The sequence below is a fragment of the Salmo salar genome, chromosome ssa15 (assembly GCF_905237065.1).
Source record: "Salmo salar chromosome ssa15, Ssal_v3.1, whole genome shotgun sequence".
NCBI lineage: Eukaryota > Metazoa > Chordata > Actinopteri > Salmoniformes > Salmonidae > Salmo > Salmo salar.
In genome coordinates, this window is record NC_059456.1 from 6,806,745 (window position 1) to 6,823,528 (window position 16,784).

Consider the following 16,784-nt stretch of genomic DNA (forward strand, 5'->3'; position numbering starts at 1 on the left):
AGGTGTGGCGGAGGTGTTTCTACAGGTAGGCCGTATTAATGATAGGTGTGGCGGAGGTGTTTCTACAGGTAGGCCGTATTAATGATAGGTGTGGCGGAGGTGTTTCTACAGGTAGGCCGTATTAATGATAGGTGTGGCGGAGGTGTTTCTACAGGTAGGCCGTATTAATGATAGGTGTGGCGGAGGTGTTTCTACAGGTAGGCCGTATTAATGATAGGTGTGGCGGAGGTGTTTCTACAGGTAGGCCGTATTAATGATAGGTGTGGCGGAGGTGTTTCTACAGGTAGGCCGTATTAATGATAGGTGTGGCGGAGGTGTTTCTACAGGTAGGCCGTATTAATGATAGGTGTGGCGGAGGTGTTTCTACAGGTAGGCCGTATTAATGATAGGTGTGGCGGAGGTGTTTCTACAGGTAGGCCGTATTAATGATAGGTGTGGCGGAGGTGTTTCTACAGGTAGGCCGTATTAATGAAGGTGTGGCGGAGGTGTTTCTACAGGTAGGCCGTATTAATGATAGGTGTGGCGGAGGTGTTTCTACAGGTAGGCCGTATTAATGATAGGTGTGGCGGAGGTGTTTCTACAGGTAGGCCGTATTAATGATAGGTGTGGCGGAGGTGTTTCTACAGGTAGGCCGTATTAATGATAGGTGTAGCGGAGGTGTTTCTACAGGTAGGCCGTATTAATGATAGGTGTGGCGGAGGTGTTTCTACAGGTAGGCCGTATTAATGATAGGTGTGGCGGAGGTGTTTCTACAGGTAGGCCGTATTAATGATAGGTGTGGCGGAGGTGTTTCTACAGGTAGGCCGTATTAATGATAGGTGTGGCGGAGGTGTTTCTACAGGTAGGCCGTATTAATGATAGGTGTGGCGGAGGTGTTTCTACAGGTAGGCCGTATTAATGAAGGTGTAGCGGAGGTGTTTCTACAGGTAGGCCGTATTAATGATAGGTGTGGCGGAGGTGTTTCTACAGGTAGGCCGTATTAATGATAGGTGTGGCGGAGGTGTTTCTACAGGTAGGCCGTATTAATGATAGGTGTGGCGGAGGTGTTCCTACAGGTAGGCCGTATTAATGATAGGTGTGGCGGAGGTGTTTCTACAGGTAGGCCGTATTAATGAAGGTGTGGCGGAGGTGTTTCTACAGGTAGGCCGTATTAATGATAGGTGTGGCGGAGGTGTTTCTACAGGTAGGCCGTATTAATGATAGGTGTGGCGAAGGTGTTTCTACAGGTAGGCCGTATTAATGATAGGTGTGGCGGAGGTGTTTCTACAGGTAGGCCGTATTAATGAAGGTGTGGCGGAGGTGTTTCTACAGGTAGGCCGTATTAATGAAGGTGTGGCGGAGGTGTTTCTACAGGTAGGCCGTATTAATGATAGGTGTGGCGGAGGTGTTTCTACAGGTAGGCCGTATTAATGAAGGTGTGGCGGAGGTGTTTCTACAGGTAGGCCGTATTAATGATAGGTGTGGCGGAGGTGTTTCTACAGATAGGCCGTATTAATGATAGGTGTGGCGGAGGTGTTTCTACAGGTAGGCCGTATTAATGAAGGTGTAGCGGAGGTGTTACTACAGGTAGGCCGTATTAATGAAGGTGTGGCGGAGGTGTTCTACAGGTAGGCCGTATTAATGAAGGTGTGGCGGAGGTGTTCTACAGGTAGGCCGTATTAATGAATGGTGTGGCGGAGGTGTTCTACAGGTAGGCCGTATTAATGATAGGTGTGGCGGAGGTGTTTCTACAGGTAGGCCGTATTAATGATAGGTGTGGCGGAGGTGTTTCTACAGGTAGGCCGTATTAATGAAGGTGTGGCGGAGGTGTTTCTACAGGTAGGCCGTATTAATGATAGGTGTGGCGGAGGTGTTTCTACAGGTAGGCCGTATTAATGATAGGTGTGGCGGAGGTGTTTCTACAGGTAGGCCGTATTAATGATAGGTGTGGCGGAGGTGTTTCTACAGGTAGGCCGTATTAATGAAGGTGTGGCGGAGGTGTTCTACAGGTAGGCCGTATTAATGAAGGTGTGGCGGAGGTGTTTCTACAGGTAGGCCGTATTAATGATAGGTGTGGCGGAGGTGTTTCTACAGGTAGGCCGTATTAATGATAGGTGTGGCGGAGGTGTTTCTACAGGTAGGCCGTATTAATGAAGGTGTGGCGGAGGTGTTTCTACAGGTAGGCCGTATTAATGATAGGTGTGGCGGAGGTGTTTCTACAGGTAGGCCGTATTAATAATAGGTGTGGCGGAGGTGTATCTACAGGTAGGCCGTATTAATGATAGGTGTGGCGGAGGTGTTCCTACAGGTAGGCCGTATTAATGATAGGTGTGGCGGAGGTGTTTCTACAGGTAGGCCGTATTAATGAAGGTGTGGCGGAGGTGTTTCTACAGGTAGGCCGTATTAATGATAGGTGTGGCGGAGGTGTTTCTACAGGTAGGCCGTATTAATGATAGGTGTGGCGGAGGTGTTTCTACAGGTAGGCCGTATTAATGATAGGTGTGGCGGAGGTGTTTCTACAGGTAGGCCGTATTAATGATAGGTGTGGCGGAGGTGTTTCTACAGGTAGGCCGTATTAATGAATGGTGTGGCGGAGGTGTTCTACAGGTAGGCCGTATTAATGATAGGTGTGGCGGAGGTGTTTCTACAGGTAGGCCGTATTAATGATAGGTGTGGCGGAGGTGTTTCTACAGGTAGGCCGTATTAATGATAGGTGTGGCGGAGGTGTTTCTACAGGTAGGCCGTATTAATGATAGGTGTGGCGGAGGTGTTCTACAGGTAGGCCGTATTAATGATAGGTGTGGCGGAGGTGTTTCTACAGGTAGGCCGTATTAATGAAGGTGTAGCGGAGGTGTTTCTACAGGTAGGCCGTATTAATGATAGGTGTGGCGGAGGTGTTTCTACAGGTAGGCCATATTAATGAAGGTGTGGCGGAGGTGTTTCTACAGGTAGGCCGTATTAATGATAGGTGTGGCGGAGGTGTTTCTACAGGTAGGCCGTATTAATGATAGGTGTGGCGGAGGTGTTCTACAGGTAGGCCGTATTAATGATAGGTGTGGCGGAGGTGTTTCTACAGGTAGGCCGTATTAATGAAGGTGTGGCGGAGGTGTTTCTACAGGTAGGCCGTATTAATGATAGGTGTGGCGGAGGTGTTTCTACAGGTAGGCCGTATTAATGATAGGTGTGGCGGAGGTGTTTCTACAGGTAGGCCGTATTAATGATAGGTGTGGCGGAGGTGTTTCTACAGGTAGGCCGTATTAATGATAGGTGTGGCGGAGGTGTTTCTACAGGTAGGCCGTATTAATGATAGGTGTGGCGGAGGTGTTTCTACAGGTAGGCCGTATTAATGATAGGTGTGGCGGAGGTGTTTCTACAGGTAGGCCGTATTAATGAATGGTGTGGCGGAGGTGTTCTACAGGTAGGCCGTATTAATGATAGGTGTGGCGGAGGTGTTTCTACAGGTAGGCCGTATTAATGAAGGTGTGGCGGAGGTGTTTCTACAGGTAGGCCGTATTAATGATAGGTGTGGCGGAGGTGTTTCTACAGGTAGGCCGTATTAATGATAGGTGTGGCGGAGGTGTTTCTACAGGTAGGCCGTATTAATGATAGGTGTGGCGGAGGTGTTTCTACAGGTAGGCCGTATTAATGATAGGTGTGGCGGAGGTGTTTCTACAGGTAGGCCGTATTAATGATAGGTGTGGCGGAGGTGTTTCTACAGGTAGGCCGTATTAATGAAGGTGTAGCGGAGGTGTTTCTACAGGTAGGCCGTATTAATGATAGGTGTGGCGGAGGTGTTTCTACAGGTAGGCCGTATTAATAATAGGTGTGGCGGAGGTGTTTCTACAGGTAGGCCGTATTAATGATAGGTGTGGCGGAGGTGTTCCTACAGGTAGGCCGTATTAATGATAGGTGTGGCGGAGGTGTTTCTACAGGTAGGCCGTATTAATGAAGGTGTGGTGGAGGTGTTTCTACAGGTAGGCCGTATTAATGATAGGTGTGGCGGAGGTGTTTCTACAGGTAGGCCGTATTAATGATAGGTGTGGCGGAGGTGTTTCTACAGGTAGGCCGTATTAATGATAGGTGTGGCGGAGGTGTTTCTACAGGTAGGCCGTATTAATGAAGGTGTGGCGGAGGTGTTTCTACAGGTAGGCCGTATTAATGAAGGTGTGGCGGAGGTGTTTCTACAGGTAGGCCGTATTAATGATAGGTGTGGCGGAGGTGTTTCTACAGGTAGGCCGTATTAATGAAGGTGTGGCGGAGGTGTTTCTACAGGTAGGCCGTATTAATGATAGGTGTGGCGGAGGTGTTTCTACAGATAGGCCGTATTAATGATAGGTGTGGCGGAGGTGTTTCTACAGGTAGGCCGTATTAATGAAGGTGTAGCGGAGGTGTTACTACAGGTAGGCCGTATTAATGAAGGTGTGGCGGAGGTGTTCTACAGGTAGGCCGTATTAATGAAGGTGTGGCGGAGGTGTTCTACAGGTAGGCCGTATTAATGAATGGTGTGGCGGAGGTGTTCTACAGGTAGGCCGTATTAATGATAGGTGTGGCGGAGGTGTTTCTACAGGTAGGCCGTATTAATGATAGGTGTGGCGGAGGTGTTTCTACAGGTAGGCCGTATTAATGAAGGTGTGGCGGAGGTGTTTCTACAGGTAGGCCGTATTAATGATAGGTGTGGCGGAGGTGTTTCTACAGATAGGCCGTATTAATGATAGGTGTGGCGGAGGTGTTTCTACAGGTAGGCCGTATTAATGATAGGTGTGGCGGAGGTGTTTCTACAGATAGGCCGTATTAATGAAGGTGTGGCGGAGGTGTTCTACAGGTAGGCCGTATTAATGAAGGTGTGGCGGAGGTGTTTCTACAGGTAGGCCGTATTAATGATAGGTGTGGCGGAGGTGTTTCTACAGGTAGGCCGTATTAATGATAGGTGTGGCGGAGGTATTTCTACAGGTAGGCCGTATTAATGAAGGTGTGGCGGAGGTGTTTCTACAGGTAGGCCGTATTAATGATAGGTGTGGCGGAGGTGTTTCTACAGGTAGGCCGTATTAATAATAGGTGTGGCGGAGGTGTTTCTACAGGTAGGCCGTATTAATGATAGGTGTGGCGGAGGTGTTCCTACAGGTAGGCCGTATTAATGATAGGTGTGGCGGAGGTGTTTCTACAGGTAGGCCGTATTAATGATAGGTGTGGCGGAGGTGTTTCTACAGGTAGGCCGTATTAATGATAGGTGTGGCGGAGGTGTTTCTACAGGTAGGCCGTATTAATGAAGGTGTAGCGGAGGTGTTACTACAGGTAGGCCGTATTAATGATAGGTGTGGCGGAGGTTTTCTACAGGTAGGCCGTATTAATGAAGGTGTGGCGGAGGTGTTTCTACAGGTAGGCCGTATTAATGAATGGTGTGGCGGAGGTGTTTCTACAGGTAGGCCGTATTAATGATAGGTGTGGCGGAGGTGTTTCTACAGGTAGGCCGTATTAATGATAGGTGTGGCGGAGGTGTTTCTACAGGTAGGCCGTATTAATGAAGGTGTGGCGGAGGTGTTTCTACAGGTAGGCCGTATTAATGATAGGTGTGGCGGAGGTGTTTCTACAGGTATGCCGTATTAATGATAGGTGTGGCGGAGGTGTTTCTACAGGTAGGCCGTATTAATGATAGGTGTGGCGGAGGTGTTTCTACAGGTAGGCCGTATTAATGATAGGTGTGGCGGAGGTGTTTCTACAGGTAGGCCGTATTAATGAAGGTGTGGCGGAGGTGTTTCTACAGGTAGGCCGTATTAATGATAGGTGTGGCGGAGGTGTTTCTACAGGTAGGCCGTATTAATGATAGGTGTGGCGGAGGTATTTCTACAGGTAGGCCGTATTAATGAAGGTGTGGCGGAGGTGTTTCTACAGGTAGGCCGTATTAATGAAGGTGTGGCGGAGGTGTTTCTACAGGTAGGCCGTATTAATGATAGGTGTGGCGGAGGTGTTTCTACAGGTAGGCCGTATTAATGAAGGTGTGGTGGAGGTGTTTCTACAGGTAGGCCGTATTAATGAAGGTGTGGCGGAGGTGTTTCTACAGGTAGGCCGTATTAATGATAGGTGTGGCGGAGGTGTTTCTACAGGTAGGCCGTATTAATGAAGGTGTAGCGGAGGTGTTTCTACAGGTAAGCCGTGTTAATGAAGAGCTATTGATGAAAAGCTAGGTAAATGAATAAGCCGTTTAGATAAGAGGATAGTAAATATAAATGACAATTGTTTTATATATATATTTTACAGTATGACCGCTGTAGACAAAATGTGAAACCTGTCACATGGCAGCAAACTGAAGCATATCAACATATCACCTCTTCCACTGTGAAGTTTATATGACTGTCCTTGTTTATCAGTATATGAGTGTTTTGTTACTTGTCATATATATATATATACACATATATATATTTTTTTTGGTACCCAGGAAAATTAGCTGCTGCTTCTGCAATCGCTAGTGGGGATCCAAATAAACACATAATAATAACAAATAAATGCTGGCCTTAACTTGCAGATTTGAAATGTGGAGACCCATGCTATAGGCTTCTGTAGCCATACGCAAATGACAGTACAGCGCCAATGATTTATTATTTCTAGAATGTTTTTAAATATACGCCCAGACTCTTCACTGTATTTTTTACAATTTGTATCATTTTAAATACTGTATTAGCCACTTTCGGTAGCCACCGTCAGTAATACCATAATATGTTTTGAAATCTGTTGTGAATTTGTTGTATTGTTTTTTAAAATATATAACTGCCTTCATTTTGCTGGACCCCACGAAGAGTAGCTGCTGCCTTGGCAGGAACTAATGGGGATCCATAATAAACCCCAGGAAGAGTAGCTGCTGCCTTGGCAGGAACTAATGGGGATCCATAATAAACCCCAGGAAGAGTAGCTGCTGCCTCGGCAGGAACTAATGGGGATCCATAATAAACCCCAGGAAGAGTAGCTGCTGCCTCGGCAGGGACTAATGGGGATCCATAATAAAACCCAGGAAGAGTAGCTGCTGCCTCGGCAGGAACTAATGGGGATCCATAATAAACCCCAGGAAGAGTAGCTGCTGCCTTGGCAGGAACTAATGGGGATCCATAATAAACCCCAGGAAGAGTAGCTGCTGCCTCGGCAGGAACTAATGGGGATCCATAATAAACCCCAGGAAGAGTAGCTGCTGCCTTGGCAGGAACTAATGGGGACCCCTAATCCCTAATACAAAATTAAAATACCAACATACATTTTAACCGTCACTTTAGTGTTAGTTTCCTTACATTATGCATCATTCAGTTACATCGTTAGTTGACGTTTCTTTCGTCTGTCACGTCCGTGTAGTTGTTCCTTCATATTAGGCTAACGTATTACAAGTCGTGCAATAATTTGGGACATGTAGCCTATTGGAATCATTACGGAATGAAGACCATATGTAGCGGTTTAAACCTGGATCCTGAAGCACGGTTCACGACGACTGGACCGTTGTCATCACAGTTCCATGATTAGTGAGGATTGGTAGATTTTATAGGACTACTGTTCAACTCTTATTGTACACTTTTATTACCTTACAATATTTCATGGATTTGAACAACTGAATATGTCAACTTTCTGGATGAATCAAACCACTGTATTTCTAAGTTACTAATATATTTTCTTTTACATTCCGGGAATGTTTTTTTGGCCCACAAAAAACAAAACCAACAACAAAGCGCATATGCAATGCCCTCACTTTGTCATTAAGAAATTTTTTCCAGTGTCTGCTTGCCATCTGAATATCTTTGCCAGTGTGTAGGCTACCTGCCCCTCCACCTCCTCGTGCCCCTCCCCCTCCGAAGCTTAGCTGTAGCCTACTGACGTTACAAGAGTGATTCAGAAATTAGGAAGAGATTTTTAATTATAAAAGAATGGATTCACTTTTTCAATGCTAGTTAAGGATACTATAGTTACCACGTTTGAAATTGGATTTATTAATTACAAAAAGATAAGACATATTTTGAATTCTGGTGCCGCTCTGTGTAACAGTATAACTTCCGCCCCTCTCCTCGCCCCAACCTGGGCTCGAACCAGGGACCCTCTGCACACATCAACAACAGTCACCCACGAAGCATCGTTACCCATCGCGCCACAAAAGCCACGGCCCTTGCAGTGCAAGGGAAACAACTACTTCAAGGTCGCAGAGCGAGTGACGTCACCGATTGAAAAGCTATTAGCGCGCACCACCGCTAATTAGCTAGCCATTTCACATCGGTTACATCTGCACACACAAGTTGTTAGCTAGCTCCGGTCCAATTTTAAGTCAACTCTCGGAAGTTCAAAGGCATTCAAAGTTCCTCCATAGAAGCTCCTCCTCTGTAGATATAATTCAGATAAAGCATGTCATAACAAGATACCCAGGCGCTTCAAGCCAAGCCTCCTCCTCAACCCTCTCTCGCTCTCTCCCCATCCACTTGTCTGTTCATTGCGCATGTAAACAATTGAATGATGATGTAATTTAATGTAGAGCTAAATGTAAAAAAAAAATGTCAATTTCAGAGGTTTAAAAAGGAACAGAAAGGAAAGATTTTTTAAAAACTGTACTTTTTGGGGGTTCAAACCGGTTCAGAACTTTATTTTGAAGGTCGGAACAGTGGAAAGGAATGAAAAAAATAATGGTTCTGTTCAGAACAAAACGATTTAGAAAATAATTTTGGTTCCAACCGCTGCTGAGAAGTGTGTAAGAAAGGCGTGAGTAGGAAAGGCGTGTATTTCTTAAGTCTGAATCGGGCCCGTACTGTTTGGGAAAACATAATATTTACAGCGAGAAATGAACACAAAGAAACTCAACAGGATATAAATTCCAACACATGCAGGAAGAATGTTGTGTTACATTAACAGGAAGCTAGGTCGGTCATTGTTTTTGATTGAATAAGTCTTCATTTCTTTGGCAGCACTGTTGAGAAACAGAACAGAACTGTGCCAAGTTTCATTCGGCGTGCATTTGGCTTACACACTAATGCCAGATCAACAAAAATATGAAACAAAAACATCAATATAGCTTATAGAAATGAATTGCCCAAGAATTATACATTTATGATTTTTTTTTACTGCATTGTTTTCCCTTTATTCAACCTGCCGGCCACCCACCCAACCTTCATCCAACAATATTTAATGACCCTGAACCCACCCGCCCCGCAGAAAAAACAAGAAAACAAAGCACGACCGTTTCACAGGCTATACTTACAACAGCAGTGCGAAATGCAACTACCCACAAATGACAAACCAAACACACACCTACTTATAGGACTCCCAATCAGAGGCAACTAAAAACACCTGCCTCCAATTGAGAGTCCAGCACCCAAACCTAATCATAGAAAAACTAACCTAGACAGAACGTAGAAATACATACAAAACACAAAACCTCTGCCACGTCCTGACCAAAACTAATACAATTACTCCCTCTGCTGGTCAGGACGTGACACCCACCCGCCCCGCAGATATAACCGCAGGTTATGAGTAAACCCGCTCCTCACTCATCCCGGTACACATACAGTAGCAGAGTCAGCGTGGGTTTGAAAACCGACCCTTCTGGCTCACGTTTACCTGTCTAATCTCCACTGTCCTATCCATTGAATAAAACCACTAAAAGTTTACAAAACAAGAATAAAGCCTTTGGTCAAACTGTCCAATCTCTACAAAGACATGCATTATAAATCTGTTTCTATTCTGAATATCAACTTCAAGATCTTCTCCAGTGGAGGAAGTGACTCATGAGAAGTGTTCATGTCTTGAATTATTAGTGGGGGTTTTTTTAAGAGATGTTTTTTTTTTATACCAAAGTTGTTGATGTTCAGTGTTTTTATTCAATGCTTTCTTTAGTGTTTCGGCTACGTTGAAACAGGGGTACAAAAGTGAGCATATTGCGGCCTTGCCTGTCCGATTTATAGTAACACCAGCCTTCACTGATTAGTGGTCTCAGGTGGACCATGGGATGAAGGTTTGCTAAATTGAGTATCTAACTCCTTCTTCTTCTTCTTCTCCTCCTTCTTCTTCTTCTTCTCCTTCTTCTCCTTCTTCTCCTCCTTCTTCTCCTCCTTCTTCTTCTTCTTCTCCTCCTTCTTCTTCTCCTTCTCCTCCTCCTTCTCCTCCTTCTTCTCCTCCTCCTTCTTCTCCTTCTTCTCCTCCTTCTTCTTCTTCTTCTCCTCCTTCTTCTCCTTCTTCTCCTCCTTCTTCTTCTTCTTCTTCTCCTTCTTCTTCTCCTCCTCCTTCTTCTTCTTCTTCTTCTCCTTCTTCTTCTCCTCCTCCTTCTTCTCCTTCTTCTCCTCCTTCTTCTTCTTCTTCTTCTCCTTCTTCTTCTCCTCCTCCTTCTTCTCCTTCTTCTCCTCCTTCTCCTCCTTCTTCTTGTTCTCCTCCTTGTTCTTGTTCTTGTTCTTCTTCTTCTTCTTCTTCTTCTTCTTCTTCTGTGTATCTCAGGTGGACCAGGGGGAGGTTTTGTACATCCAAAGTTTTGTGGAGTCGGTTGGATGGTCTGCCATGGACTCAATGATTTTCTCAGTGTTTTCACCACCAGCTGCCCTGGAGACCCAGACCTTCAAGATGGACGTCTCCTATGAGAATGCTGGAACCGACCGCAAATCATTGCTCCTCGCTAACACAGGTGTGTCATCGGGGGAAATCATTGGTAAAATGGGTGAAGATTATGTGCAACCCAATATGCAATGTTATAAATAATGTTGTTGTTGTTTTTAAAAGAATATTATGCAGTTAAGGGGCAATCAAACAGGCTTCCTTCTGATCGCCTCAGGTATTTATTCTAGTAGTATAATTTTTTTTACCTTTATTTAACTAGGCATATCAGTTAAGAACAAATTCTTATTTTCAACGACGGCCTAGGAACAGTGGGTTAAATGCCTTGTTCAGGGGCAGAACGACAGATTTGTACCTTGTCAGCTTAGGGATTCAAACTTGCAACCTTTCGGTTACTAGTCCAACGCTCTAACCACTAGGCTACGCTGCCGCTGCCACCCCAAACTGTTAGCAACACATTTCTAATACATTTCATGTGTTCTGTTAATGCTAATAAAATCAAGTTTGGTGAAATGTTAGTGAAGTTAAAGAGGAATGCTCGTCTCTCATTGCATTCTAGGTGCAGTGGTGACAGAGGGTGACAGTGTTGTCATCGACAAGTCCAAGCTGGATGCGTCTAACCTAATGTTCAAGCTGCCCACGCCCCAGCGCAGCTCTCATGAGGTTTGGTTCCAGGTCAAGTCTCTACCCCAGCATGGCGTTATCGTGGTGGGAGAGAGGAACCTCAGTGTGGAGAAACCGAACTTCTCCCAGTACATCCTCAACAGGTATGGCATCACATACCACCACGACGACTCTGAGACGCGCCATGACAGCTTTGTCTTCGACACCTGGCTGAACCCCAAGGGAAAGCCGGCCCAGCGCCCTCTAGACGTCAGCCAGGTGTGTATGATATGTAACCTAGCTTGCATTTTCCACACATGTAGCCTACTGTCTATGGCTGGGCTGGTACATGTCTGTTCATATTCAATCATGTTTTTGTCTGTATGTACATACAGTGCATTCGGAAAGTATTCAGACCCCTTGATTTGTTTCCCACATTTTGTTACATTACAGCCTTATTCTAAAATGGATTAAATACATGTTTTTCCTCATCAATCTACACACAATACCCCATAATGACATCACAATACCCCATAATGACATCACAATACTCCATAATGACATCACAATACCCCATAATGACATCACAATACTCCATAATGACATCACAATACCCCATAATGACAAAGCAAAAACAGGTTTTTAGACATTTTAGCAAATGTATAAAATAAACAGAAATACCTTATTTACATTAGTATTCAGACCATTTGTTACGAGACTCGAAATTGAGCTCAGGTGCATCCTGTTTCCATTGATTATCCTTGAGATGTATCTAAAACCTGATTGGAGTCCACCTGTGCTAAATTTAAATTATTTGACATGATTTGGAAAGGCGCACACTCGTCTATATAAAGTCCCACAGTTGACAGTGCATGTCAGAGCAAAAACCAAGCCATGGGATTGAAGGAATTTCTGTAGAGCTCCGAGACAGGATTGTGTCGAGGCACAGATCTGGGGAACGGTACAAAAACATTTCTGCAGCATGGAAAGTCTCCAAGAACACAGTGGCCTCCATAATTCTTAAATGGAAGAAGTTTGGAACCACCAAGACTCTCCCTAGAGCTGGCCGCCCGGCCAAACTGAGCAATCGGTGGAGAAGGGTCTTGGTCAGAGAGGTGACCAAGAACCCGATGGTCACTCTGACAGAGCTCCTGAGTTTCTTTGTGGAGATGGGAGAACCTTCCAGAGGACAACCATCTCTGCAGCACTCCTACAATCAGGCCTATATGGTAGAGTGGCCAGACTCTACCATGCCAAGCGTCACGTCTGGAGGAAACCTGGCACCATCCCTACGGTAAAGCATGGTGGTGGGAGCATCATGCTGTAGGGATGTTTTTCAGCGGCAGGGACTGGGAGACTAGTCAGGATCAAAGGAAAGATGAACAGAGAAAAGTAGAGAGATACTTGATGAAAACCTGCTCCAGAGTGCTCAGGACCTCAGACTGGGGCGAAGGTTCAACTTCCAACAGGACAACAACCCTAAGCACACAGCCAAGAGCGCAGGAGTGGATTCGGGACAAGTCTCTGAATGTCTTTGAGTGGTCCAGCCAGAGCCCGGACTTGAGCCCAATCTAACATCTCTGGAGAGACCAGAAAATAGCTGTGAAGAGATGCTCCCCATCCAACCTGACAGAGCTTGAGAGGATCTGCAGAGAAGAATGGGAGAAACTCCCCAAATACAGGTGTGTCAAGCTTGTAGCCTCATACTCAAGGCTGTAATCACTGCCAAAGGTGCTTCAACAAAGTACTAAGTAAAGGGTCTGAATACTTATGTAAATAAGGTATTTCTGTTTTTTTTATTTTAATACATTTGCAAAAATGTCTAAAAACCTGTTTTTGCTTTGTCATTATACAGTATTGTGTGTAGATTGATGAGGGGAAAACATGTATTTCATCCATTTCAAAATAAGGCTGTAACGTAACAAAATGTTGAAAAAGTCAAGGGGTCTGAATACTTTCCGAATGCACTGTAATTGTGTATGCTGCTAATTTCATTGCCTCATTGAAGACATTAAAGTTCTGCTCTAAACGCTAAAGCAGTTTCTGTGTACATTAGACAATGAAGTCATCTTTTTCTTCTCTATCCAGCTGCTGGAAGAGTGGTTCAACATCACAGTGGTCCCGATCAACGAGCAGCCACCCGTCCTGAAGACCAAAACCCCCAACCTGAGTGTGGTACCGGGGGACATAGTGGCCCTGGGCCTGCAGAACCTCAATGTGGAAGATCTGGACAACCCTTCAGAGGACATCCAGTACACTGTCGTCAGCAAGCCAAACAACGGCTATTTGGCCCTGGGAGGAAGCCTGAATGAGTCTGTGGTGTCTTTCACTCAGGCTCAGATCAACAGTGGGAAGGTGTACTTTGTCCATGATGGAAGCCGGGCGTCGGTGGTCTTCTATTTCAGTATCTCGGACGGCCACCACGAGCCGGTGTACAAGCTATTCAACCTGGAGTTGACAGAGATCACCATCTCCCTGGTTAATAACACAGGGCTGGCTCTGAAGCAGGGTCAGACCTGTGTAGCGTTAACCCAGGGGAGTCTGGCTGCAGAGACTAACGGGAAAACCACAACGGTTCACTACCGAATCACCAAGCTGCCGCGGTACGGCAAGATCCTTTGGCTGGACAACCAGGATTTGAGGCAGTTTGAGCAGGAGGACTTAAGGACTGGTCACTTGTTTTATCACATGACGAGCGTCACATCTGGTCAGGACAGCTTTGAGTTCACTGTATTTACGTCGGAAGCTAACCTGACGAATCAGGTTGTCAACATCACAGTTAAGCCCCTGGTGAGGTTTGGCAAGGGGGTGAGAATACCCAATGGCATTGTGGTCAAACTCAACACTGGTTTTCTCAATGCAACTGAGCTGGCTTCTCTAACAGGCAGCGACCCCATCTTCGAGGTCGTGTCCCAGCCAAAGTACGGCAAGCTGGCCCGAGGAAAAGCCAAAGCTGGTATGAAAACGGAACCGGTGGAGTCTTTCTCCTTTCAGGATGTGAAGCAGGAGAGGTTATCCATCGAGCTCAATGCTAACATGACTGAAGTGCAGGAGCTGAACGACTCGTTGGTTTTTGTCGTGAAAGCGGAAAACGTCCCACCTGCCAAGGGAGAGTTCCGCTTCACTGTCGTTCCATACGATCCATCGCTAGTCAAAAGAACAGAGAGTCCCATCCTGACCACCAGCAGTCTTTTCTCTCAGTCTCTGAACCAAACGAACCAAACGACAGTGTTTGGTGTTGGGACAGCACTACCCTCCCTGTCCACCTCCTTCTTCTCCACACAGAGACCCAGCAAGACCGACCAGAAGTTCAAAGGTCGTAATCACTGGGGAAACACCAACCGCAATGACTCGACAGGTACAACTTTGGGCAAACCCACCATGGGTAGAGGAGAAGACCTTTCTGGGATCCCCTTTATGATGACACCGGTCCGAGTAGAGTCATACCCACAGAGGACTTCCAACCCCCTATTGGTGATCCTACCTCTCCTGGTCCTGCTCCTATTGCTCATCATTCTGGTGGTGCTGTTTCTACTGCTGAGACGCAACAGGAAGAGGAAGCAGAAACCTCTGAACCTGAAACCGCTGCCCTCGCCCTCAACCCCACTGGCCTGTCACGACCAGCCACAGAGGAGCGCGGCCGTTCCCATGGTAACAGTGACTCCGCTGAGCCCAAGCGGCCCTGGAAGTCCTGCCTTGGACAGGCCGCTTCCTTTCGCCAATCAGGGCTCAGTTAGCAACTCTGCATCACCGCCGAACTGCTCATTGAAAGCTGTAAATCCAGAGAGTTCAGACCAGCTCATTAGGACCACACTCCCCACTCTACAGCAGAACCAGTACTGGGTATGACCCTGTAGCTGCTGCCACCTAGGGGAGGGATGGGGAAGTGGACTGTCTACCCTACTAATATCCATTCCTAACACCCTCACCAACCCCACTCATCGTTAAACTGTAAACCATGACACTAGGCTATTAGTTGTATCTTACGTAATCAAAACCTTTTCTACTTAGGCTGGTAGAGCACAATCACTACAGGAAATTAGAACTGACAGCCACTTTAAAACACAATCAGTTACTTGTAAGCCTATGACTGAGCAGGTAGTGACCACTAGTCCACCTCACCTCAACAACCTCTGAAACAGTTCTGGCTGGCTGGAAACATCATTCACGTTCTGTACTACTATTGCAGAAGTTATCCCTCAAACCGTGACCCAGTGTGGGGAATGGCCAGTATTCAAACAAACCACAATGTGCTGACGTCGCACTGCACAGCTCGGGTATAAATTACCTTTAAGAAAGTGAAGTGCAGTGTGATGTGATGTGGGTGCAATGCGGATCACGGCCTTATACAATACTGTATAACTAACATGTTCATATTTGATGTTTGCTAGCATGATTACATGATGTTACCCCCCCCCCCCCCTTCAGAGGACACATACTGTATATATTTTGTGTTGTTTTTACAGCTTGTCTGCTACATGTACATGCATTTTACATATACATATATCTCCATTAGTTCCTGTCAAGGCAGCAGCTACTCTTCCTGGGGTCCAGCAAAATTAAGGCAGTTATCCATTTTTTTTAAACATTATAATACATTCACAACAGATTTCACAACAGACTGTGTGCCCTCAGGCCCCTACTCCACCACTACCACATATGTACAACACAAAATCCATGTGTTTGTGTGTGTATAGTGTGTGTGCATGCATGTGTCTGTGCCTTTGTGTTGCTTCACAGTCCCCGCTGTTCCATAAGGGATATTTGTATCTGCTTTTTTAAATCTAATTTTACTGCTGCATCAGTTACCTGATGTGAAATAGAGTTCTATGTAGTCATGGCTCTATGTAGTACTGTGCGCCTCCCATAGTCTGTTCTGCACTTGGGGACTGTGAAGAGACCTCTTGTGGCATGTCTTGTGGGGTATCCATGTGAGTCCAAGCTGTGTGCCAGTAGTTCAAACAGACAGCATTCAACATGTCAATTCCTCTCACAAATACAAGTAGCGATGAAGTCAATCTCTCCTCCACTTTCAGCCAGGAGAGATTGACATGCATATTATTAATATTAGCTCTCTGTGTACATCCAAGGGCCAGCCGTGCTGCCCTGTTCTGAGGCAATTGTCATTTTCCTAAGTCCCTCTTTGTGGCACCTGTCCACACGACTAAACAGTAGTCCAGGTGCGACATAACTAGGGCCCGTAGGACCTGCCTTGTTGATTGTGTTGTTAAAAAGGCAGAGTAGCGCTTTATTATGGACAGACTTCTCCCCATCTTAGCTACTGTTGTATCAATATATTTTGACCATGACAGTTTACGATCCAGGGTTACTCCAAGCAGTTTAGTCACCTCAACTTGCTCAATTTCCAAATTATTTATGACAAGATTTAGTGAATGATTTGTCCCAAATACAATGCTTTTGAAATATTTAGGACTATCTTATTGCCTGTCACGATTGTCTGAAGAATGGGACCAAGGCGCAGCGTGGGTATCGTTCCAAATTTTTATTTAACTGTGAAACTATGCAAGACATACATTAAACTAATAAACAAAACGTGACGAAGAGGTGAAACATACACAACCTCAAAATAATCTCCCACAAAACCTAGTGGGAAAAACAACTTAAATATGATCCCCAATTAGAGA

At 45.7% G+C, this 16,784-nt stretch overlaps 1 protein-coding gene across 1 annotated transcript; it reads left to right on the forward strand.

The window, feature by feature from the left end:
• Positions 1-10,427: 10,427 nt before the first annotated feature.
• Positions 10,428-15,556, forward strand: LOC106570921 (chondroitin sulfate proteoglycan 4). Its single transcript, XM_014143508.2, has 3 exons — positions 10,428-10,606; positions 11,096-11,418; positions 13,228-15,556. Exons 1-3 carry the CDS (start codon positions 10,483-10,485, stop codon positions 14,986-14,988), a joined length of 2,208 nt encoding a protein of 735 aa, XP_013998983.1. The 5' UTR covers positions 10,428-10,482; the 3' UTR covers positions 14,989-15,556.
• Positions 15,557-16,784: the final 1,228 nt, after the last annotated feature.